This window comes from Chelonoidis abingdonii, chromosome 6 (genome assembly GCF_003597395.2).
Source record: "Chelonoidis abingdonii isolate Lonesome George chromosome 6, CheloAbing_2.0, whole genome shotgun sequence".
Lineage (NCBI taxonomy): Eukaryota > Metazoa > Chordata > Testudines > Testudinidae > Chelonoidis > Chelonoidis abingdonii.
In genome coordinates, this window is record NC_133774.1 from 43,341,230 (window position 1) to 43,359,616 (window position 18,387).

Genomic DNA, 18,387 nt, shown 5'->3' on the forward strand with positions numbered 1-18,387 from the left:
CCGGCTCCAGGCAAGCAAGGTAGGAAGCAGGTGCTTGGGGAGGCTAGTTCAAAGGAGTGGCACTCCATCCAGTTTCGGGGCGGCATGTCCAGGTCTTTGGCAGGAATTTGGCGGTGGGTCCCTCATTCCCTCTCTTCCTCTTTGAGCTGCCGCCAAATTGCCACCGAAGAGGAAGAGAGGGAGGACCCGCTGCCAAATTGCCGCAGAAGAAGTGGCGTGATTGAGCTGCGACTGAAGTGCTGCCGCTCTTCCCCCCCCCTCCACCCTTGAGGCGGCAGAAAAACTGGAGCTGGCCCTGAAGTTAGGTCACCAGGTCCACCCTGGAAATTAAAAGTAGTGCTTATCAGCCTTCTGTATCCAGCATTCAAGCCCTTGGGGGGAGATCCAAGCAATTCTATACATATTTAAACATTTTGCCTAGTGGTTAATTGAGAATTTATCACTGATTGCCGTTTTAGGTACTATGTTAGTGGTTATTCTTGAAAAATATATTTGCTCAGTGACATAGCTGATACATATTTTATCTGTGTGCATTTCTAAAGTGTTTAACTCCATAATATACTGTATTAGCATTGTATGTAGACTACAGAAAGCTCCATCTGAGTAAGTTCCATTTGCATGGGTTTCCAGAGCCTTGAGCCTCCTGTTAAGAAGACGTACCTCCAGCTCCTTCTACTCTATAGCTGGACTCTTTTAGTCACAGTGTGCAGGTGATTCTAGTTGCCATAGCAGGGCCCAGAAAGAGAGGTGATCCTTGAGATTACAGCATTTTATCCTTTAAGGGATTTGTAGATTAATTTTCAGTCTTGAAGTGGACCCACTAGTGTTGGAATGAGGAGCCAATGTAGATGGCAAAGCACCAGTGTACAGTACTATACTCTTTTGCTTGTCATTTTCAGGGTGGGCTTCTACGTTCTTATCTAGACTCGGATACAGTGAGTTTCAGTAATCCGACACAGAAGTTACTAATGCCTCAACCTTTAATCTGAGTTATCGTCAGAGAGGAATAAAGAAAATTATCTTGCTAGCCATAGATGGAAGAAGGACTGTTGCTATTTGAGTGTTCAGGTCAGTAATGACTACAGTAGGACCTAAGGCTGATCCACTCTCATGACTATCTGTGGACAAATGCCTTCAATTGAGGGAAACCTGGTGATGATAAGCTCCTGTACTGTTTTCCTCTTCTGATTCACATCACTTTGGTCTTTCCTACATTCAGCGTGAGCCAGCTTTTCCTTATCCACGTGTCAGTGTCAGTCAGCAAGTCTCTAACATATGGGCATTATCACAATTCTGAATGTCCACCTCTGTGCTCGTAGAGGAAAAATAAACCTCTTGTCTGAGCTGTGAAAGACTTGAATAAACCATATTCACTAGGAAAAAATAGTCTTCCATTAATACATTTGTGTAAGAATGATGTTCCTTATTTATATCTGTACAAAATAATTGACTTAGTCTAGTTGTAGAACCTTTCAGCTACAAAGGTGTAACCTTAAAATACAAGCCCTGCACCCATGCCCTTTTCAAACTGCTTATATAGTCACCATTTTTCATCCGGGCCACATACACACTACATTATGTCAAATTTTATGAGCATTTGTTTATGTACCAAACTGGTTTTGATACTCCCCAAATAACTATTAACACAGTTACAGTGATTGCTATTAAATAATCAACATTTACCATGAATTGGTATCTGTTAGTAAATGTCACCTTGTAATAGTGACCACTTTACACTTGAACATTTAAAAAAAAAACTTTAATTATATCTGGGTATTAGTTTGTGCAATTAACATATCAACACATAGTTTCTTCCTTTGTACCATAATTTATTTTATTTCATTAGCAGGAGTTAAAAAATATTTTAATTACAAAGCTGTGCCATAGAACAATCAGCTTAATAAATGCAAAGGTTTTAAATCTCCTAGTTGCTTTGTAATGACATTTGCCTGAAGATGTGGGTTAGTCCTACCAAGCTAGTCTTCTGTGTCAGGCAAATCTTGCTTCTCAAGGGCAAACTGGCTTTGAGTTGCTCTCAGTTATATCTGCTACTACTGCTCAACTTGTGATTGTGTGCACAGGGTCAACGTTGTTGTAGAACAGAATGGGTTTCTCTTTTGGCTCTGTTGTTTCCAGTAAATCTTCATTTCATGTTTGACTTGGTCACAGTTTGTCTGTATGCAGTGTTGTAACTGTGTTGGTCCCAGGATATTATAGAAACAAGTTGGGTGAGATAGTATCTTTTATTGCACCAACTTCTGTGAGTGAGGGAGGCAAGCTTTTGAGTGTACACAGAACTCTTCAGGTCAGCTCTTTTTCAGAAGAGCTCTGTGTAAGCTCAATAACTTGCCTCTCTCACACACAGAAGTTGGTCCAATAAAATATATTACCTCACCCACCTTGTCTCTACAATTTGTCTGGTCCAGCTAAATTTTTTCACTCTCAAGGCCAGTTCCCCCTCAAACTTTGGCTCTGGTTCTTTGCTCCAAAATATGGTGTCTAGCAAATCTTTGTCTCTGATTCTTCCACACTTATGGCTTAGTGCTTGCTTTACTATGCATACTTCATTCTCACTATCTATTTCATACTAATGTTAGGTTTGTGCAAAATATATGTCCATATTTATGTATTTATAGATAGATATTAACTCTGGGTTTAAGTTGGACATGAGGATTCTGAGTTTTCCTATTAATATACTGCTGTGAATTTTCAGATTACTCCTGTAAAGAATCCTACAGAGTATGATCAAATCTGTGTTCACAAAACAGCACCTCTCCCATGGAGCTGGAAGCAGCTGCATAATTAAACTGATCAGACTCACTCAGCTCCTATTTAGTTTCGCTCATCTACTTCTGATGCAGCTGGGATGTATGTAGGTGTGATTTCTCACTGTCCTGGTGGTGCTTTGGGTGAAGAAAAGATTAACGTGGAAGGAGAGAGATGAGACATAAACAGTAGGGTCAAAGAAGGGGAAGACGTGGGGGAAAGAATTGACAGACCAAGATAAATGAACAAAAGGAGAGAGAGCCTGTCTTGAAGATAACAGAAAAACGGGGGTGCGGGGAGAAGGAGGAGACAGCCCCCCCCCCCCCCCCCAAAAAACAAAAAACCGAAAAAACAACCACACCGACAGCCAACAGGGACAAAAAATTTTTTTGCTGTGATGATTTCTCTACTGAGACCATCCTTTGAGGGAGAGTCTCCTTACACCTTTCCCAGCCAAATGGAGTAGTGCTACATCTGCAGACTCATCAGTATCTTACTCTTCAACTAGAAGAGCACCTTGTTCAACTAGAACAGGGGGGTCCCAGACTTTCTGCTGGCTTGGACCCAATTTAATGAATTATTTCCTCCCAGGATCCCAGATGGTATGGAGGATGCCATTTTGAAGAGGAAAATATTGTGCATGCAAGATCACGCTGTACAGAGTAAAGTGGTGTCCTCCACACAGTAGGTATTGCCACAACCCCATTGGGGTTGCAAGCCACAGTTTGAGGACCGCTGAATGGGAGGGTTGCTGTGGTATGGGACTTTGATGTGTGTGGGTGCAGGGAGAATGGGATGAGTGCTGAAAAATACTGATAAGTGAATAGATTGAAGAATTGGGGCACGGACCAAAACAAAGCATGGAAAAACAAAGAGATGCAGAGAAAACAAAAGGAAAGGAAGAGCATGGAAGAAATTGTGGGGTATGACAATAATGACAATCATTTGCTCTTATGTAGCTTGTCATTGGTTGATTTCAAAGTGCTTAACAGAGGAGGTCAGTGTCATTATCCCCATTTTACAGATATGGAAACTGAGACAGAGGTAAAGTGATTGTCTCAAAGTCACCCAACTGGCCAGTTGCAGAGCTGGGAATAGAACCCAGGTCTCCTGAGTCTCAATTCGGTGGGCTATCCAGCAGGTTATAAATGTGTGAAATGCAATGAAAAGAGAAAATGACACAGATTCCTGGGGGTGATTGGGAGCAGATGAAGGTCAATAACTGAATTTTAGGGATGATATTTTATTTCTTCCTATGTTTTGGTGACTCAAAAGAAACTCAGGAAACCCCACCCCCTGAAATTTTGAAATTTTTCCCTCTGCCATTAAATCCCTGAAAAATGGCTGAATGTGTGTGCATTGTCATATTGGTTAGTGAAAAGGCAGCTGTAGATGCCAGCACTGTAGGAGACTGTAACTTTTCTGCCTAACCAAGTCTGTAATACAGTTGGCTAAATTAATCAGAGTTATTAACTGAACACAAAGGTTGTTTATAGATATGAGAAACCTTCATGCCTTTTCCAGCTACAGAGCAAAACAGTATGAAATACTCATATAAGATCTGCAACGGTTAAAAGAGTACATTTTGAAGTAGGAGGCTATGAGATAATTTGCTTTCATGGCCTGGAACACAGCATTCAATGCAAGTATAAAATTATCCATTTTAATTTACACTTCCATATTAAATGTTTTTACCATTTTGTTTATGTTGCATGGAACAACTAGCCTTCATAACCCAGATTTCACTGCATATTCCCTTTTCCTTTTCTCAAAATACAAAACACTATTGTCTGTTTCCATGGAGTTTCAGTAGCTGGTGTTTTGAATAACAACTCAGTCGTCTAAGAAAAACTGTTTTGTCTATTTTTGCAGAACCAAAACATTTTATCTCTGTTTTTGCATACATATTAGATAACACTCCCTCAATCAAGTACAGGACGGGGAAAGGGCAGACATCTGAATTATTTTAAAATACAGCTTTATTTAATTAAAAGTACAACTATTTAGGGTCCTGAAGAGGAAAGAATAGACCTAAAAAGGAATATGTTCTTGTTTCTAAAAATACTATTTAATGAAAAAAGGTAATGTTCTTTTAAAAAATAATTCACAATAGACCTTTTTGCTTCAATTAGATTCTTAATCTCCTAAATTAATTCTTACAATTTCAGAGCTGGTGGTCCAAGGCTTTTACTGAGGATGACATTAGGAACAGAAATTACTACCCATCTCCAGGCCTCTTCATATGCAGCATCAGACCGAAACTTTTTGAAATAGGACCTGTCACCAGAGCAAATCATAACAAGGACAGAAGATCTGATCATGAAAACAAAGCAAGTGTATGACAATGTTGGAATGCTTGATTTTGAAAAAGTAACATATGAGAACACTGTGCAGGCTCTGGCCGACATAGAAGTGGAGTATACAGGTGAGTATGTGGAGTCTAATACCTTCCTTCTCTGAATTCATCTTATCCACAAAACAGAGTTCTGGAAGCAATGCAGCAAAAGCAGTTACCACCCGTGAGTCTGATCTGTGCTCTTCATGGCTAGAGAAAGTAGAGATCTCAGAAGTGATATTCATTTTTGACCTCTCCCACAGCATTTGTTATGATTAGCCATGAAATTTTGCTGCCCAGCCTTAGAGACATGGCAATGGTTAGCAAGACTATGCTGATATTGCTTCACTCAATTCTCTCAGACTACATCGAGAGAGTCATGATTGGCATATGCTCCTCCACTTTTGAAGTCCTCACCTGTGAAAACTCCGTGACCCATCCTGTTCTTGTCAGTGACTGCATGGAGCCACTTGGGGGCACTGTGCAACAGCATGGACTAAAATGTCTGCAGTACACATATGACGTCCAGGTTTACAATTACTTTCACATCATACATAAAAAGCACTTTTCTTTAGCCATTTGAGGACCTGTCTGAGACCAATATCAGAAGTCAAATCAGGTGACTGATGTGATGCTAGTTGAGGGAGGGAAGCATTTCAGAGAACTCATGTCCTTATATTCCTCCTTCAGTGAGGGCATCTTCTCTGTATTAAGTCTGCAGCCTTACCCTTCTCTTAGACTCTTCACAGCTTCTGTGCACCAAATAACCAAGATTATGATGGTTATATCCTTTTCCCCTTACCGCCAGCAAGAAGACTGTCGTGAACAATCTTGATCCAAACAGCCTCCTGTCAGATTAAGATTTAGCCACAGTGATGATCAATGATCCATGCATTTATGACCTCCAGCCTGAATTATTGTAGCTCTCTGTGTGTAGGAATAAAACTACCAGGCTTAAATTAAAAATAAATGTAAATAAATAAATAAAAAGCTACAGTTCGTTCAGAACGCAGCAGCAATCTGCCCAGCTGCAGAAGCCATGAAGAGTACATATCACTCCAGTGCTCTTCTCTCTTCCCTGGGTCTTATCGGAATACTAGTTCAGATTTAAGCTTTGGGTCCCACTTCAAAGCTCTATATGGGGCGGGTCTCACTTTCCGAAGGGATCACTCATGATATGTGGTGATGACCTCCCACAACAGCAGCATTCCATTAGAACCTTAAGAACATAAGAACGGCTATACTGGGTCAGACGAAAGGTCCATCTAGCCCAGTATCCTGTCTTCCAAAAGTAGCGAATGCCAGGTGTCCCAGAGGGAATGAACAGAACAGGTAATCATCAAGTGATCCATCCCCTGTCGCCCATTCCTAGCTTCTGGCAAACACCATAGCCATTGGTGAACCTATCCTCCATGAACTTATCTAGTACTTCTTTTAACCCTGTTATAGTCTTAGCCTTCACAACACCCTCTAGCAAGGAGTTCCACAGGTTAACTGTGCATTGTGTGGCAAAAATACTTCCTTTTTTTTGTTTTAATTCTGCTGCCTATTAGAACTTGGAACTGTCAGTCTTGAATATTACACTCACATGAGCAGGGCAGAGATCTTTCCCAGTAATACAAGAACTAGGGGTCACCACATGAAATTAATAGGCAGCAGGTTTAAAACAAATAAAAGGAAGTTCTTCACGCAATGCACAGTCAACTTGTGGAACTCCTTACCTGAGGAGGTTGTGAAGGCTGGGACTATAACAGCGTTTAAAAGAGAACTGGATAAATTCCTGGAGGTTAAGTCCATAAATGGCTATGAGCCAGGATGGGTAAAAAATGATGTCCCTAGCCTCTGTCAGAGGATGGAGATGGATGGCAGGAGAGAGATCACTTGATCATTGCCTGTTAGGTTCACTCCCCCTGGGGCACCTGCATTGGCCACTGTCTTAGACAGATACTGGGCTAGATGGACCTTTGGTCTGACCCGGTACAGCCGTTCTTATGTAACTGGCCCATGTACCTGGAACTCATTCACAGAAAAGACCCAGATGACCACAAACCTCAGGAGCTTCAGAGCAAAATGTAAAACTCACTACTTCATTTGAACCATCTTACTATAACACCCGCAAAACAAATAAAGTTCAGGCCCTACCGATTGGAGGGGAAGGTAAACCACATTTGTATGCACATCCCATGATTCTGAGAGACAGAGGGAGATACCACAGTGTTTGGGTGTGTATAGTGTCTTAGTTTTTCACAAAGTTTTTGGTTCATCTTAAAATCTGTAACCAACTAATCTTTAGAACCTTCATCTGCTAGTATTATGAACGGTCTCCCAGGACAAAAAGCATTTGTTACACTTTTGTGTAAAATGTTTAAACAAAGCATAACGTGCAGGATTAGCACTTTTTCAAAAGGCAAAACTATAATTATGTTTAATCAAGTCCTAATTAATTAATATAGCTAGTCATTTCAACTACTTTTTTAATTATAGGACCTATGTTCATGTTTGTTATTAATACAGGGACACGACAGCATTGCTGAGAATTTAGTTTATTTTTCATTTCCATTCAAAATTATGTTAGCTTGTGATCTCTGATAGTCCAAAATAATCACACATCATCTCCCTCAATTTTCTTATTGCTTGCTTTTATTAGTAATAAACAGACTTGGTCATATATGTATTTTCTCCTTCCAATTTTTGAATAATTTGAGGGAGAATTGTAAAGATTCAAAATTTCCTACTTCCAATATTCTAGAGAGAGAATCTGTGACATCCATTAAAAATAATGTATTTTAAAATATCTACTTTCTGTACTTTTAAAAGATTCATCTTATTTCAAAACATAAAATTACTTCAGTGCTTTAAATATATCTGTATTAAACTTTTACTAACTCAAAATTGACCTTGTGGAACGATTAAAGTGGGGACATTTGCCAGGGCAGTTAGGCTTTGATAATATACACCGTCAGTGAAATATGCAATTGTTCTAATTGTAATTGCTGCTGTGTATATAATTGTATTGGTTTATTTTTTACATAATCTGTAATCCATTCATTATCTGTAAATCCTAATCAGTGGTTGCTTCAGGTATCTGTTTATATAAATTTATTTCTGAAAGCTTGTGTAAAAACTGAATAGAACGATTTATTAAAATAACTTGTGTATTCCTAGGAAGTTCCTCATCTTAGAAAAAAACTAACATGGACTGATTGCATTGTAAGTGCTTGGTGCATTTTTTTAAAATATATTTTTATTTTAACAGTGGAAAGAAGCATGCTGGATTTCCTGCAGCATGTCTCGTCCAACAAAGATGTGCGCTCAGGAAGCACAGAAGCTGAGAAAAGACTTTATTTTGATGTGGAGATGAGCATGAGAGAAGATGTGTTGCAGAGGATTGTTTATTTGCAGGTAAATGACAATGAAGATAACTAAAAATAACCTGCAGAGGAATATGTAAGGAGTGAAACTTTTTTTTCCAATAAATTAGTACATGCTGTGCTTTTCAGTATCCCCATCACTTCGTTAATCTCAATCACTGTTAAATCCACTATCAACTCAATAGAGCTGTAGTGTATGTGTTACATGAGGGGCATCATTTGAATTCTTTTGCTTCAAAAACCTAAGGATTTTGCTTAAAGAAAACCTTTACCCGGTGGAAACCTGGGGGAAAAGGTGCATTCTCTCACTTCAATATTTGGCTGCCAGATACGCTTGTGTGCACACTCATTCACTGTTTCTTACTTCATTGGAGTTAGGAATGACTACATTTTTTTTATTGTTTAAATTATTCTAGAAGTCAATAATGCTGATGCAAACAAAATACTTAGTTTACTACTGTGCTACTAGCCTCTTTTAAAGTGTTTTCATAGGGTGCCTCATCCTCCAAGTGCGCACCATCATAAGTGTTACGCTTTAATTAAGTGTATATTATTAATTTTGTAATTCAAACTAAACAAAGAATAATTAAAATTTACTGTGTTGGCCTCACTTTTCTTACCTAGACGTATGAAGTACTATTTGTATATCATTCTTCAGATGGGCAATTTTAATATATTTAAGCAAATAATTTAGTATGAATAATTTTAACATTTTCATCAGTCCCTGCTCCAAACATGAAACTTATCTATTAAGCAGTTGTGCTTACTGTTGTTCCACGTAGCTGATAAAGCACTAGAACCACTGGTTGCTGGAGTCATTTCTCTGCTGTCCCTTTGAGTGCTGTCATGCTTGCTTTTTGTAATACTAACTGGAAGTCTTGATATTTGCAGTGAGATCTGAACAGAGTATTTTATATTTCCCCCATCATCTTTTATTGCCATGCTTTCCAAGCATGTTTTCCACCATTTGCTTTTCTTTATTTGGCTATTTCCACATTGTTTAAATGAGAACCTCCTGATATTTTACAGCCCCAATCCAGACTATTTTGTTCATTTTTGTTTGTGTTGGCAGGCATTGTTTCCTGTTATATTTCACTTTTTTACATATCTCATACTCTGAATTAAAGAAGTGTTTTTACTGTTTTATGTGATTTTATGTTATATACGTTATGTGTACGTGCACCTTGTGGGCTCTGCTATAATACAAATAATATTTTTTCATATTTATGGGTATTTGTAGCAGTCACGTGTGAAAACCAAATATAAATATCTACAATAATTACTGTCGGTCAACAGAATTATTTCATATTCACCTTGGTATTCTTTCTATTTATTTTCCCTTTGTGACGATATTTGGCATTTACATCTATTTCAGAATACTATAGTGTTTCTAATTTCTTTTTGTTAATCCTTTAAATTAGTTTGAGGGTTTTTTCCCTTCATTTAAACAGTACAAGTATATGCAGATACTTATTAATCATCTATTTAACACTGATATGTGACCTGGGCTAAGATCTCAGATCTGAATACTCCTAAAATTCACAACGTCTGGGAGAAGAACATTTTTGGTGGAGGACGCAAGACTGTGTAATTTGCTTCCACCAAGGCCAGGCTGAATCTTGCCACTTCCAGATTATGATGCACGACTCCTCTGCTCTTGCAGGTTGTTGCCTCAACTGCACCTGGAGAATTACTTTTCCAAGTGAGTTTCTAAAGGAAGAGGAGAGACTGAATTAAAACCATTGAAAACATTGTAGCCATCTTAATAAGCCAGCCTAGTTTATTTCAATGTAGTATTTCTATCAAATTAGGATTTCCGTGGAATTTTCAGGGCTAAAGCATGGATTCTTAATTTAAACATCATGAGCCTGCTTACGGCTAGGTTAACAGTAGAGTGGAAACAGAGCCCTTGAGAATCTCATATTATTAATTTTGGTAGTATCCCACAAAAAGTTGGATGTTAAATTATAACATCTAGTATCTCCTAGATCTCTCTGATCCAGGTCCATTTTTATTCCCTTAATGGAGGCCTGAGTCTGCTAAAGTTATTTACCGTGCTTATGTTACTTCCTAAATCTCTCTTATACATCCTCCTTCACCAATATTTTTTGAAAATGGGGTTTTTTTTATGTCTAATCAAATAACAAAGCTTTTTCCAAATGTTAAGGAAAAGAATCCCTCCTAGGCTTATGGGGTAGATGTATATTCCAGATCTCCTTCTATAGGAAATTTTTACTCCAGTGATTTAAACCCTTGAATATAGGTGTTTATAATAGATTCTTAATTTTAACATGTATGATGAAGCGATAATATTAAGCCTACTCAGTCCTAACAGCTGCACACTGGCTAGCAGGGGCATGCTTAAGAATGTTATCAAACCTCCCCACCCACACATCCTTAGAAAACTCAGCCTGGTTTAAATAGTTGTTACTACCCTAATTTCCAATATTCCACATAGTCCTCGTTTTTTAGTTCTCCTTAAAGACTTGTTCACGCAATACGTGGAACATTATGGTTGTTCAAAACTGAAATTAAAAATTATATTCTGTAAATATCAGCAAAGTGACATTAAAAAAGCAATTATCCTTAATTCTGAAAAACTCAGAGTAATCATGTAAGGTAAAGTACTCAAATTTAGAACCTCTGTCACAAAACTTGTACATCAGAGAAACATTGGGTGAGGTGAAATATCATTAATAATTAGTAGTTTAAAATTCACACTATAACACATTAAGTCCAAGATTGCTGTAAAGTCTTACAACATTGCTTATCTTTAAACACATGACTAGCCTACTGTGACGATGCGGTTCTGGTGGGACCCAACAGAGTGTGCCAATTCAAGACCAATTGCTTAAACAGGGCAGTTACAGCCCAAGGCTGGGGTTTTTTCACCTCTAAGGCAAACCAAACCAGCCAGACTAAGAGGACTTGGGTCTCACCCTACTGGCTAACCACAAGTCACACAAGCAATTTCCTTAGACATTCCAGTTTCCCAGTATCACCACCAGTGCCACTCGTCATGGGGATGAATGGTTATGAAAACCAACACTCCAGTAAAAGAAAAAGGGTCTCTGGATCCCAAAGAATCAAGCCCCAGACCCAGGTCAATAAACAAATCAGATCTTACCCACAAATCATGCTGTTGCCAGTCCTTTAGAATCTAAAATCTAAAGGTTTATTCATAAAAGGAAAAAGATGTAGATGAGAGCTAGAATTGGTTAAATGGAATCAATTACATACAGTAAGAGCAAAGTTCTTAGTTCAGGCTTGTAGCAGTGATGGAGTAAACTGCAGGTCAAATCAAGTCCCTGGAGTACATCCCCCGCTGGGATGGGTCATCAGTCCTTTGTTCAGAGCTTCAGTTTGTAGCAAAGTCGCTCCAGAGGTAAGAAGGAGGATTGAAGACTAGATGGAGATGAGGCATTAGCCTTTTACAGTATTTTTCAGGCGTAAGAACCTCTTTGTCCTTACTGTGGAAACTTACAGCAAAATGGAGTCTGGGGTCACATGGGCAAGTTCCTCCATACTTTGCTGAGTTACAAGGCGTATCTGCCTTCTCTCAATGGATCAGTTGTAGAGCTGATGGCCCTTAATGGGTCATCAAGCAGACTAGGCAGAGCTAACACCAACTTGTCTGGGATGTTTGCCAGAAGCACAGCACAAATTTGAAATACAAACAGTATAGAGTCAGTACTCATAACTTCAACTACAAAATGATACATACATATAGACAGCATAGTCATAACCAGCAACCCATAACCTGGTCTTAGACATCTTATATGTCCCCCTTTTACATAAGATTTGGTGCCACTACAGGACTTTAGTTGCAACCATGTTCTATATATATCAATAATGACACACCTACTTAAAGTGAAAGGGACTATTCATGTTCATGAAATTAGGCCTGTGCACAAATGTTTGCAGGCTGGGGCATTAGATATCTTCAAGGCAGCTATAGTGATATTTTGATTTAAAAGTGTGTTTTAAGAGATGGTTGTTAGGGTGAAAGTGAGTTAAGAAAAAAACTCCCACATGGGGCCTAACAGATTCAGTATGGAATTCTGTAACTTTTGTTCTTAATTTTAATTGTAGTAATAGAACTTTACACATTGGAATACTCTTGTTTTTTCTACTTGTCGTCTTCCGTTTAATATAATTTCAGCAAATATGTGATCTTGGACATCTAAAGCCTGAAGCTAAGCGGTACTTAGAGAAGTCAGTTCAAATGGGAAAGAGGAATGGACTCCATCTACCCAAAGAAGTACAGAATGTGAGTATGGGTTTCCTATATTTATCATTTGAAGAAAGTGTGGTTTCACTGCTATGAAGAATCTCCTAAGTGTGTATTTTTGCTTATATGCTCAGGTCTCAGTTAAGTGCTGCTTTGAGTCCATCCTTACTCTTAAAGACTGCAGTGATGATAATTTGTACAAGACAAAGACATAAAAATAAAAGATTTTAAAATAAGCTCAAGATTTTTGAAAGCAGGTAATGATTTTGAATTCCTGAATTTTTGAGTAACTAACTTGAAACAACTTAAAAGGAGCCTGATTATCAGAAAGTGGAAGGTAGCACTCCCTAAAAATCAGCCTGCTTTAGAACATCCAAAATTGAGCACTCAAAAATTGAAGAAGAGCTCTTCTTCAAGCTCGAAAGCTTGTCTCTTTCACCAACAGAAGTTGGTCCAATAAAAGATATTACCTCACCCACCTTTGTCATGCTGTTTAACAGCACAGACTTGTGAACCTGAAGTGGCCCTCTGTCTTTCCCTGATAATTGTTCCCTATACAAACCCTTCAATTGACAGGAGCTTAAATCTCGATTATGCATATTTATATTATGTTAAGGTTCCTGATGCCTCTAGAAGATCATTAGAAACTATATGTAAGGAGACTGTTGGTGGCTCAGAGTGAAGTAAAATCTTGACTATTATTAAAATCTCACCAGCAGCAGAAACAAATGAATCACAATGTATACAAACTATACATATGTGAATTTGGTAGTAAGGAGCCAGAACACCCCAGAAGTCAGCCTGATATGTCAAAAATATTTTTCTCTCCAATTTCTTGTGTTTAAGAAAAGATTTTGGAATGCTGTTCTCTTTCATAGATGTTATTTTCTTTCTGCCATATATTTAAAGGTCCCAAATTAGTCTAGGAGCTCTTTAATTTTTCAGCAGCTTCTTGACGCAACTTTGTTGTCTCTCTGCTCCTTTTGGAGCCATCTACCAGTTATCTTTAGGACAGAAATTCCCATTGAAATACAACAGCAAATTTTATTTAAAATTAAATTTAGACTTTTCAAATGAGCGAGCGAGAGAGAGCAACTAAATGTTAATTCACCTCTACCTCGATATAATGCTGCCCTTGGGATCCAGAAAATCTTACTGCGTTATAGGTGAAACCGCATTATATGGAACTTGCTTTGATCCACCGGAGTGCGCAGCCCTGCCCCCCTGAAGCACTGCTTTGCCGTGTTATATCCGAATTCGTGTTATATCGGGTCACGTTATATCGGGGTAGACGTATACATAAAACTACTTTAAAGCATTATTGACATTAGTGATTCTCAACCTGTGGTCCTGGAACCCCTGGGAATCCACAGACTATGTCTAAGGAACCTACAAAAGATGTAGACTGAAAACTGACTGAACAGAATTCAGCTATATATACAGACAATAGATTTCCAAAGAGGTCCACAGCTCCATTAGAAATTTCCAAAGGGAACCACACCTCCATTCAAAACTTTTTAGGGGTCTGCAAATGAAAAAAGGTTGAGAACCACTGATTTACATGACCAATCCCTTGTGAGTTAAGAAGATATACTTCTAACATGTAAGTTTGGGGCAGAAGAAAATCTTAGAGAAAGTTAAATTCTTTGTACATGTAGGGCAGCAATAGGTAGTTGAATTTTGGTTTTTGATGGTCAGTTCAATTTATATTCAATTTAGGAAATAAAGACCATGAAGAAAAAATTGAGGGAGCTGTGTATAGACTTCAACAAAAACCTCAATGAGGAAAACACATTTCTTATGTTTTCTAAGCATGAACTTCGTGAGTATTGTATTTCTCTTTCTTTAGAACTGCAGTTAAATTTCAGGAATCTTTTTTTTGTGCAGTTCTGAGGTAAGGTTAATTGTCATACAGTATCTAGGAAATGAAATTATAACACTGTTACAGCCTGTACTGGCTTCCTCTCCCTTTCCAAATCCAACTCAGGATTGCCTTTGTGTAATTAAAAATTCTTAATGGACTTGCTCCACCTAATCTCTCAGGTCTCATATTACTTATTGCCCTGCCGGCCCACTCTGCTCTTCCCATCTTTGCTTTTCTCTGTCCTCTCCACTTACATCTTCATCACTGGGCTTCACACTCCATTTGTAGTATTCCATCTATCTAAAACACTTTTCTTCTGGTCAGGAAGTTAAGCTACTTCCCTGATTTAAATATTACTTTAAAACCTTCATTTTCGGTTTACCATATGATTCACTGTCTCTGTAAAGAATTTGGTGATCCTGGGTCTGGAGGTCACTCTGTCAAATGTATTTTATGAGTTAAATAAAATTAGAGAGTTTTAAAACTATAGTCTGTTTTTAAATGGGATTATCTTGTTAAATATATTTCTGCTTCTTATAAGTGAGTTATTCATAATTTTAATATTGTTTGATTTGATTAAAAAAAAGTCACTAACAATTAACCGTAACATGTAGGGCTGTATTTCGTAGAGGAGTTTTTAAACTAAGATCTGGAGGAAAACTGAAAGGTGCATAAAGTAAAAATCATAAATGAATTAAATAGCACCATAAAATCTCTATGGATAAAAATTCCATGCTTGAATAACAAGAGGATAGCAGTAGGAATATACTACCGACCACCTGGTCAGGATGGTGAAGGTGATTGTGAAATGGCCTAGGAAATTAGAGAGGCTACAAAAACAGAAAACGAATAATGGAGGATTTCAACCATCACCATACTGACTGGATACATGTCACCTCAGGATGGGATGCAGAGATAAAATTTCTAGGCACCATTGATGACTGCTTCTTGGAGCTGCTAGTCCTGGAACCCACAAGGGGAAAAGCAATTTTTGATATAGTTCAAAGTGGGGCACACAGAATCTGGTCCAAGATGTGAATACTGCTCAACCACTCAGTAATAGCAACCCAAATATAATTAAATTTAATACCCTTATATGGGGGGTAAAAATACCAAAAAGGCTCCCCATAGTAGTATTTCCCTTCAAAAAGGTGAACCACACAAAAATGAGGAAGCTACTTAAATGGAAATTGAAAAAAACACAAATAAGAGTGGAATACCGACAAGCTGCATGGAAACTAGTTAAAAACAGCATAATGGGGGTCAAACTAAATGTATATCCCAAATAAAAAAAAACAAAACAGTAGGAGAACCAGAAAAATACCACTGTTTCTAAACAGCAGAATGTAAATGGATGTTAAAGGCATCCTTTAAAAATTGAAAGTCAAACTGTACTGAGGAAAATAGAAAGGAGCATAAACTCTTGCAAGTGAAGTGTAAAAATGTAATTAGGCAGGCCAAAAAAGAATGTGAAGAACAGCTTGCAAAAGACACAAAAACTAATAGCAAAACTTTTTCTAAGTACATCGGAAGTAAGAAGCCTGACAGCGAATGGGGCCACTGAACGATCAAGGTGCTCACAAGGCACTCAAGAAGACAGGGCCATTTCAGAGAAGTTAAATGAATTCTTTTTATTTGTCTTCACTGCAGAGGATGTGAGGGAGAGTCCCACATATGAGCCATTCTTTTTAGGTGAGGATCTATTCCAAATTGAGGTGTCAGTAGAGGAGGTTTTGGAATAAATTGATAATTTAAACAGTAATAAGTTACCAGGACTAGATAGGATTCACCTAAGAGTTCTGAAGGGACTTAAATATGAAATTGTAGATAGGCTACATACCATAATTAGTATATCACTTAAATCAGTCTCTGTACCAGATGACTGGAGGATAGCTAATGTAACATCAATTTTTTTCTTTTCTTTTTTAAGAAGGGAATCCTGGCAATTACAGGCCAGTAACCCTAACTTCAATACCAAGCAAACTGATTGAAACTATAGTAATGAACAGAATTATCAGAGACACAGACAAACATGTTATGTTGGAGAAGAGTCAGCATGGCTTTTGTAAAGCGAAATCATGCTTCACCAATCTCTTCAAATTTTCTGAGGGTCTCAACCAGCATGAGGACAAGGGTAGTCCAGTTGTTACAGTGCGCTTGGACTTTCAGAAAGCCTTTGACAAGGTCCCACACCAAAGGCTCTTAAGCAAAGTAAGAAGCCATGGGATAAGGAGGGTCCTCTCATGGATTGGTAACTGGTTAAAAGATAGGAAACAAAGGGTAGGAATAAATGGTCTATTTTCACAATGGAAAGTGGTAGTCAGTGGGGTCCCCCAAGGATATATATTGGCTCCCGTGCTGTTCAACATATTCATAAATGATCTGCAAAAGCAGGTGAACAGTAAGGTGGCAGAGTTTGCAGACAACACAAAATTACTCAAGATAGTCCAAAGCTGACTGTGAAGAATTACAAAGGGATCTCACAAAACTGGGCAACAAAATGGCAGATGAAATTCACTGTTGATAAATACAAAGTAATACACATTGGAAAACATAATCCCAACTTTTTATACAAAATGATGGGATCTAAATTAATTGTTTCCACTGAAGAAAGAGATCTTGGAGTCACTGTAGATAGTTCATCTGCTCAATGTGCAGTGGCAGTCCAAAAAGCTAACCATGTTAGGAACCATTAGGAAAAGGATAGATAATACAACAGAAATACCATAATGCCACTATATAAATCCATGGTGTGCCCACACCTTGATTACTGTATGCAGTTCTGGTCACCCCATCTCAAAAAAGATGTATTAAAATTTGGGAAAGGTACAGAGAAGCACAACAAAAATGATTAGGGGTCTGGAACAGCTTCCAGATGAGTGGATATTAAAAATACTGGGACTGTTGAACGTATTAAAGAGACGATTAAGTGGGGGATATTTGCTTCAGGTAAATACTCACCAGCAATTACACATGACACAACAAAAACACTAACCCAGGAACTAAACCCTGCAACAAACCCTGGTGCCAACTTTGTCCACATATCTATTCAAAGGACACTATCATAGGACCTAACCACATCAGCCACACCATCAGGGGCTCGTTCACCTGCACATCTACCTATGTGATATATGCCATCATGTGCCAGCAATGCCCCTCTGCCATGTACATTGGCCAAACCAGACAGTCTCTACACAAAAGAATCAGGAATAAAGCATCAAGAATTATAACATTCAAAACCAAATAGGAGAACATTTCAGTCTCCCTGGACACTCAATAACAGACTTAAAAGTGGCAATTCTTCAACAAAAAAACTTCAGAAACAGGCTCCAATGAAAAATTGCAGAACTGGAATTAATTTGCAGACTGGACACCATCAAATTAGGCCAGAATAAAGACTGGAAGTGGATGGGTCACTACAAAAACTAATTTCCCCCCTGCTGATACTTGCACCTTCTTGTCAACAGTTTGAAATGGGCCACTTTGACTAAACTGAACTCATTAGCACTACAAAAGTGATTTTTTTCCTCCCTTCTTGTCAACTGTTGAGAATAGCCCACTTCCACCTTAATTGAATTGGCTTGTTAGCACTGACCCCCCTGCACTTGGTATGGCAACTCCCATCTTTTCATATGCTGTGTATGTATACCTCTCTATTGTATTTTCCACTCCATGCATCTGATGAAGTGGGTTTTAGCCCAGGAAAGCTTATGCCGAAATAAATTTGTTAGTCTCTAAGGTGCCACAAGGACTCCTTGTTGGTTTTGCTAATACAGACTAACATGGCTACCACTCTGAAACCTGTCAATGAAATTAATAG

General features: G+C 38.3%; 1 protein-coding gene across 1 annotated transcript in view; it reads left to right on the top strand.

Moving 5' to 3' along the window:
* NLN (neurolysin) overlaps positions 1-18,387 on the top strand; it is a 51,484-nt gene that overhangs the window by 6,331 nt on the left and 26,766 nt on the right. Inside the window, 4 exon segments of the mRNA XM_032773653.2 lie at positions 4,935-5,191; positions 8,358-8,503; positions 12,635-12,742; positions 14,423-14,525. Of these exon segments, the coding sequence (XP_032629544.1) occupies positions 4,935-5,191; positions 8,358-8,503; positions 12,635-12,742; positions 14,423-14,525 (614 nt within the window).